The sequence below is a fragment of the Pinus tabuliformis genome, chromosome 4_1 (assembly GCF_031772625.1).
Source record: "Pinus tabuliformis cultivar Carrire ecotype Pingquan chromosome 4_1, CPIR1, whole genome shotgun sequence".
Classification (NCBI taxonomy): Eukaryota; Viridiplantae; Streptophyta; class Pinopsida; order Pinales; family Pinaceae; genus Pinus; species Pinus tabuliformis.
This window is the reverse complement of record NC_142303.1, coordinates 940,940,237-940,948,050: the sequence shown is the minus strand read 5'-3', so window position 1 is coordinate 940,948,050 and position 7,814 is coordinate 940,940,237. Positions and strand designations below refer to the sequence as shown.

The following is a 7,814-nucleotide window of genomic DNA, read 5'->3' as shown; positions in this document are numbered from 1 at the left end:
CTACGTTATAGAGACCAACAACCTCCTAACCCACCATTGTGCCCCATTCTAGATGTTTAATTTTAATGATCAACTTTTGGCATGGTATCATTTGTGATATACATGTTAGTATATTTGGTATCCAACCTACATATTTACTGTCCTTATGTTCATTAGATTTTTATAGATTTCAAAGCCAAATTTTGTAAGTCATGTCACTGTGAGCTTGGTCTTCCGCTAGCTCTATTTGTGCATGTATGGAAATTTAAGTCTAGTCTTTGATTAGGGTTCTTATTATTGTTCTAGATCAAACAACTCAGACTTTATAACACATTGTATATATTTGAAATTATAATATAAAGAACACGAGCTTACAAAAATAAAATAAAATGTAATATTAAAAAAAAAACAAAATCAATCATTAACTTAATGCATGGTGCTTAATATTTAAGTATATAAAATATTTAAATATGCCAAAATCAAATTAAAAAACAATAACCAACATTAGTTAAAATTTTAACATGATAAACTTCATGTGATCCAAATTATATACACGATAAAATACAATTTCTAAGTTTATTGTTTATTCCAATTCCAATGTATCATAAGAATTCAAATATATAACTACCACAAGCATATTAATAAATGTGGTTGATATAAGTTGATAAATGTGTGTGTATATCAATCACAAGCACAACTACATACTACATTAGTAAATAAAATTAGTTTATCTTTAAAATGCATTGTATATATTTGAAATTATAATATAAAGAATATGAGCTTACAAAATAAAAATAAAATGTGATATTAAAAAAAAACAAAATCAATGATTAACTTAATGCATGGTGCTTAATATTTAAGTATATAAAATATTTAAATATGCCAAAATCAAATAAAAACATAATAACCAACATTAATTAAATTTCACCCATGATAAACTTCATGTGATCCAAATTATATACATGATAAAATACAATTTTTAAATTTATTAATTATTCTAATTCCAATATATCATAAAAATTGGAATATATAATTATCAAAACTATATTAATAAATATGGTTGATATAAACCTATAAATATATAGATATATCAATCACAATCATAATTACATACTATATTAATAAATAAAAAACAATTAACTTAAAAATTCTACAATAATATAAAAAGAATCGTTTAAATAAAAAATGGCCGTTCAAATTCAAATAAGCAACAATTATCGACGTCGTGAAAACCCATTGGGTATTAGTTTGATTTTGAAATTCTTATCCCCTAACGCACGGGCTAGGCCCAATACTGTCCAGTGAGCTAGTTGTTTAACTTAAATTTTATTTTTATTCCGTAAGGCGTTCCCATCTGAAATGGACTCCCCCAGCTGCCCCCGTGTCTTATTGTTCACCCTTAGATGGATGGTGTTAGACGATTGAACGAATTTCGATCGTTGATCGAAAACTAAAATAAAACTGCAATAAAAAAACGGGGAGAAAATGGGCAGGTAAAGCGGTTCGGTATGACTCTGAGTCCCTTCATTGTGCGGGTTCGCATGGCATTTGCTAGGTATCGATTACCAGTTCGCGGAAGAGAATCTCAGAGCTGCTCCTGAAATACATTGGAACAAACGCGTACTCGTTGCAATGGTCCCTGCTGCCTTGCGGCAGGTAATGGGGGACTAATAAAATAGCCATGGCAATGGCAGCGAGAAACGATCATAAGAAGAAAAATGGTGTTGTCAGTGAAACCAGTTCTCGAAATTTCCAACAGATGCAAAGCTACAACAGATACTCTGAAAACGAAAGAAGGGAATGATGGGTTGGTAAAAAGTTTGTGTAAACAGGGTCGGTTGAGGGAATCACTGCGCATTTTGCAGGACATGGTTGAGAATGGGATTTGGCCATACTCCTCTACTTACGATTCTCTGTTGCAGGGATGCCTGAATGCTAAATCTCTTCCAGATGCCAAACTAGTCCATGCCCACATGGTTCAAACGCAATTTGAATGCCAGGATATCTCGCTAGGAAATAAACTGGTTAGTATATACGTTAAGTTAGGGAGCCTCATAGAGGCTCGCAGGGTTTTTGATGAAATGCCTCTGAAAAATGTGGTCTCGTGGACCGCCATGATTGCAGCTTATGCCCGGCACGAGCATGCTCAGGAGGCCTTGGGATTTTTTCATGAAATGCAAGATATGGGTTTACAGCCCAATCATTTTACCTTTTCCAGCATTCTCCCGGCGTGTACTGATTTGGAAGTCCTGAGGGAAGTTCATGGTGAAATTCGTAAGGGTGGATTCGAAACGAATGTGTTTGTGGGAAATGGACTTGTGGATATGTATGCCAAACATGGGTTTATTGAGTTTGCACGCGAATTGTTTGACAAAATGCCTCAACGAGATGTTGTCTCATGGAATGCTATGGTTGCAGGCTATGTACAGAATGGACTGGTCGGGGATGCCCTGAAGTTGTTTCAAGAGATGCCCAAACGAGATGTCATTTCATGGAATACAATGATTGCAGGGTATGCGCAGTGTGGGGATGTGGAAAACGCGGTGGAACTGTTTGAGAAAATGCCTGGACATAATTTGGTTTCATGGAATTCTATGATTGCAGGGTATGTGCAGAATGGATATGTTAAAGAGGCCTTCGAGCTCTTTCAGATCATGCCTGAAAGAAATGTGATCTCGTGGAATGCAGTGATTTCTGGATTTGCACAGAATGGGCAAGTTGAAGAGGCTCTAAACTTGTTTAAGACAATGCCTGAATCTAATGTTGTCTCGTGGAATGCAATGATTGGAGGATATTCACAGAATGGGCAAGCTGAAAACGCCCTGAAACTTTTTGGACGGATGCAAATGGTAAATATAAAACCGAATACAGAAACCTTTTGTCATTGTCTTACCTGCATGTTCAGCTTTGGCAGCTCTGGAACGAGGCAGTGAAGCCCATGAAGTAGTAATTAGAAGTGGGTTTCATTCTGATGTGCTTGTGGGAAATACCCTTGTAGGCATGTATGCAAAATGTGGGAGCACAGAAGATGCACGCAAGGTGTTTAACAGAATGCGCCAACAAGACACTGCTTCCTGGTCTGCAATGATTGTAGGGTATGCAATAAATGGATGTGCCAAGGAGTCCCTGGAACTCTTTGAACAAATGCAATTCACTGGCATAAAGCCTGACCGTGTTACTTTTGTGGGTGTTTTGTCTGCTTGCTGCCATGCAGGGTTAGTGGACGAGGGAAGGCAATACTTTGATGTCATGACTCGATTTTATCACATTACTCCTGCAATGGAGCACTATGGCTGTATGATAGACCTTCTTGGCCGGGCAGGGTGCTTGGATGAGGCAAACGACCTTATTAACAAAATGCCATTTAAACCGGATGCTGACATGTGGGGTTCGTTTCTCAGTGCCTGCAGAACGCATAACAATATAGACCTCGGAGAAAAGGCAGCACAACACCTTATTGAGCTGAATCCCCAAAATCCAGCACCGTATGTACTGTTGTCAAACATCTATGCAGCAGCTGGTAGGTGGGATGACATTGGCAGTGTGCGGAACAGGATGAAAGAAAGGAAGGTGAAAAAGAAACCCGGTTGCAGTTGGATTGTTATTAACAAACAGGTCCATGCTTTCCTCGTAGGGGGATAGACTACTCCCACAAAGAGAAACAATTTATGCGAAGTTGAAACTTTGTCTGATCAGATGAATGCTGTGGCATATACAGCCAACGTGGGAATTCTACCAAATGGTTTTGAGGACTAAAAGGATGACGTTCGTTTCCACCATACCCAACATGGGATTTCTACCAAATGGTTTTGAGTAAAAGGATCACGATCTTTCCCACCATAGCAAAATCTGGTCATCGCATTTGGACTCTGGACTTTATAACATGTTCAGTTCTCCTAAGACAGTCGTACATGTACAGAAGAACCTTTTTAAGTTCTAGTCATTGTCACTCTGCTATGAAGTCCATGCCCAAGCTTCTTATGCAGGAGATTGTCGTGAGGGATGCTCATTGTTTCTATTGTTTCAACAAGAAACTGTGTTCTTGTAGAGATAGTTGTGGATGTCTCGAGCATTGAGTGAATGAACCCTGAGTTAGTGAAAAAAGAAAAACCCAGTAAAACAAGCCATAAGCATTGGTTTGCATAATGACCAAGCTTATGCATGTTGGCAAATCTTGCACTGGTGAAGATGGGCAGTGTTCCACTGTGGATTACGACTTGCCTACTAATCAAGCTTATTTACGTAATCAATTATGATTGGTAGCCATGGAATAGCCGTTAAATTTTGGTTGCATGATGACCAAGCTTATATATGTTGGCAATCTTGCATTGGTGATGATGAGCAGTGTTCCTCTGCGGATTATGACTTTCCTACCAATCAAACTTATCTATATTCTCTATCATGGATGTGTAGCCAAGGAATAGGTGTTATATTTTCTATTTAATATATGTAGCATTTCAATGTCCAGAACATATTTTCACTTTACCATTGTGTTATCAGAGTTATGAAGCACGGTTAAATTGACAGGAAGATACGTACTCATAGGTTGGGAGAACCAGAGAACCATTCTTTTAAGATATTTATGTAACATGGATAAATAAACAGGTAACTATATATTTAGAGAGCTCTATGAGCAAATTTTGGGGATGGCAAACTAAAATTCACCAACATGGAAGTACCATTGCAGTAGTAAAACATGCAATTGGATAATGACAAGAAGCCAAAGATGGTGATGTTTGTAGCAAAGACAAAGGGCGCTATTACATGTAGGGATTTGGAGATTTGGATTCAAAGCCAACTTCCAAATTAATAAAGCTTTTGGTATAGGGAATTTTTTATAATGTACTTATATTTCGGATCTGTTATGTATGTGGGTGTAAATAAACAGTTTTTGATTGTATTTGAAGACAGAATAAATCCGTAATTGTATAAATGTATTGATAGATAAATAATTGATAGAATGATGAATACTACAATGAGGGCGCTCTTTATAAATATCTAAGTCGGGTGTTCTTCCACTAATATCTAAGTCGGGTGTTCTTCCACTAATGGACATATTTTTTTAATAAGACATTTTTCATCTAAGTAATTAACTATTTATTATGTTTACGCCGTAAGGCGTTCCCATCTGAAATGGACTCCCCCAGCGGCCCCCGTGTCTTATTGTTCACCCTTAGATGGATGGTGTTAGACGATTGAACGAATTTCGATCGTTGATCGAAAACTAAAATAAAACTGAAATAAAAAAACGGGGAGAAAAGGGGCTAAAATAAAACTGAAATAAAAAAACGGGGAGAAAAGGGGCAGGTAAAGCGGTTCGGTATGACTCGAGTCCCTTCATTGTGCGGGTTCGCATGGCATTTGCTAGGTATCTTCATTGTGCGGGTTCGCATGGCATTTGCTAGGTATCGATTACCAGTTCGCGGAAGAGAATCTCAAAGCTAAGAGCGAGCTGCTCCTGAAATCGAACCCTGTTCGCAAGAATTCCCAAAGATCCATATGATCGAGCCATTGCTCGTTTCTGGGCTGCCTTTGTAGACGATAAGGTAATTTAGTTCATTCTTACTGTTATTCCAATCTTTTATAATGTTAATCCTTGTGATCTACGGATCAGGACAGATGACAGGCAACATGGACTATTGGGTCAAATCTTGAGATTTATTGGTTGCGCGGCGGGCAACAATGGAGTCTATGGTAAAGCCTTGCGAGGTCATGAAAAGAAAAGGAGATACCCACAACAAAGAATTGCAGATTGGAAAAAAGCATTGCTTGAGGTTTCACACTTGCGGTTTGGAGCTAAAGGCATATTATGGGTAAGAACTTTTAGTCTCTGTGTCCCTAATAGTTTGATTGTACTGATAAACGAAGTTTTTCGCACTCACGTTTGGTTTTACTGTGAATAACCAGCGACGAAGGCAAACTCCTGGAGAACGTAGTTCAATTGGTGGAAGAAAAAATTAGAAAGCCTCAACTGTTTGTAGCTGAATATCCAACTGGTTTGGACGAAAAGCTACAAGATTTTGAGAAAACAGTGATGCTGCAGCAGCGACCCAGCGTGGAGACCAAGGTTGTGGGGATTGTGGGTTCTGGTGGTGTAGGGAAGACAACCTTGGCATTAGAGTTCTTTAACCGCAACAGGTCAGCCTACCGTGGATCTTGTTTTTTGGAAGATGTGAGAGCCGAAACTTCTTTAATTTCTGTGCAAAATAAACTCCTCCAAGGCTTGACTTCAGGGGATCTGGCAGTTAGTAACATTGTTGAAGGTAAATCAGAGCTTTCTCATCGTCTCTTGGGTTATAAAGCCCTCATAATTTTGGATGATATCAATGATTCCAGGCAGTTAAAAGCATTATTTTCACCTCTTAAAGATATTCTTAGTTCCGATAGCTTAATCCTACTTACATCTCGCAATAGGGATTTTCTTTAAACCAACGGAGTCTCGTTGATTTACAAGCTGTCAGGCCTCGACAGAGAACAGTCACAAAGGCTTTTCTGCATGCATGCCTTTCAGGAGCCTAAACCCCGTGCGGGATTTGAAGAAGTGGTTGCAAAGTTTTTGGATGCGTGTGATGGATTGCCATTGTCTCTCAGAGTGCTAGGGTCTCATCTTTATAAACAATATTTAGAGTATTGGGAAGCCCAATTGCTGAAATTATCGGGTTTAGTACTTCCCCCCGAAATACAAAACAGTCTTAGGATTAGTTACGACAGTCTCGACACCCAGGAAAGAGAGATATTCTTAGATATTGCCTGTTTCTTCATAGAAGAAGATAAAGATCTGGCCATAAGCATATGGGACAGATCTGGTTGGGGAGGAAAGCTGAATCTGCAGAACCTAGAGTACAAGTGTATTCTGGAGATCGACTGTCAAAACCGTATAAAAATGCACAATCACCTCAGAGACTTGGGCAGAGATTTCGCTGATAGAGAACTTCCGAGATGTCATCGTCGTCTTTGGCGCCCCACTGACGGCCTTTTTCGTAATGCGGTTATACAACCAAATGTACGTGTTTGAATCAAAATGTTAGTTCTGAAAATTTTACAAGTTATATATTGTTAATACTGTTTGGATTTACGAGTAAGTCCATATGGTTTTCTAACAGTTTTCAGATAATAATTCAGGTGCGCGGGATAAACAGGGTTCAAGGAATACCTGACCAGTCGTTCCACAACTCTTTGCAGCCTTATGTTGATATGAGCACGTTGCACCTATTGAGGGCCGAAGGTAATTGTTTGAGAAGCATATCCGAGTTTCTGAAACAAGCGGATCAGCTTCTATGGCTTTGCTGGAGTAAGTGTCCAGACACTTCCCTGCCTTCTTGTCTTCGAATTCGGAATTTGAGAGCTTTACAAATGACCGGTGGCGAATTGGAAACATGGTGCCATAGTGAAAGTGTGGTAAAGAATGCTTCTTTTTTTCCCCTTTTTGGTTGTTGTCCAGAATACTCAAAATTTACGGTTGCTAATTTTGTAGATGTATTATTAAATTAAATTGAAAAAGGTTCAAAGATAAGAGAGAAAAAATGTAGCCCCAGGGGCATTTCAATTCGTTAATAAGTTTGTTGAAACAACACAGATTCAGATTCAAATCCCCTATAGTGAGTCGTTTAGGGCTTGAACCCAAGAAGCAACAGGCTGCTTTTTGGCTTGAACCCAAGAAGCAACAGGCTGCTAGTACAAAAAGAAAGAAAGAAACAGATAAAAAAAATGTATATGCATCTGAAAATTTTTTGCTTGCCAACAAGTTTTTAATGTATCTCTCCGATACTGTAGCTGTCATTCCGCTGTTCAATGTGTGTTGATTAGGAATGTAATAGAAACCATAATGAAAAGGA

General features: G+C 38.4%; 1 protein-coding gene and 1 pseudogene across 1 annotated transcript; both read left to right on the top strand.

The window, feature by feature from the left end:
• The first annotated feature begins 1,378 nt into the window (after positions 1 to 1,378).
• On the top strand, positions 1,379 to 4,245 carry LOC149179229 (pentatricopeptide repeat-containing protein At2g13600-like; annotated as a pseudogene).
• A 1,254-nt stretch (positions 4,246 to 5,499) lies between these two features.
• Positions 5,500 to 7,592, top strand: LOC149179228 (TMV resistance protein N-like). The gene is made up of 3 exons (XM_089423796.1): positions 5,500 to 5,792; positions 5,887 to 6,982; positions 7,102 to 7,592. Exons 1-2 carry the CDS (start codon positions 5,662 to 5,664, stop codon positions 6,404 to 6,406), a joined length of 651 nt encoding a protein of 216 aa, XP_089279922.1. The 5' UTR covers positions 5,500 to 5,661; the 3' UTR covers positions 6,407 to 6,982; positions 7,102 to 7,592.
• Positions 7,593 to 7,814: the final 222 nt, after the last annotated feature.

Coding starts and splice junctions, on each gene's coding strand:
- LOC149179228 (XM_089423796.1), top strand. CDS start 5,662: ATGGAGTCTATGGTAAAGCCTTGCGAGGTCATGAAAAGAAAAGGAGAT. Junction 5,793..5,886: donor GAGCTAAAGGCATATTATGG/GTAAGAACTTTT, acceptor GTGAATAACCAG/CGACGAAGGCAAACTCCTGG.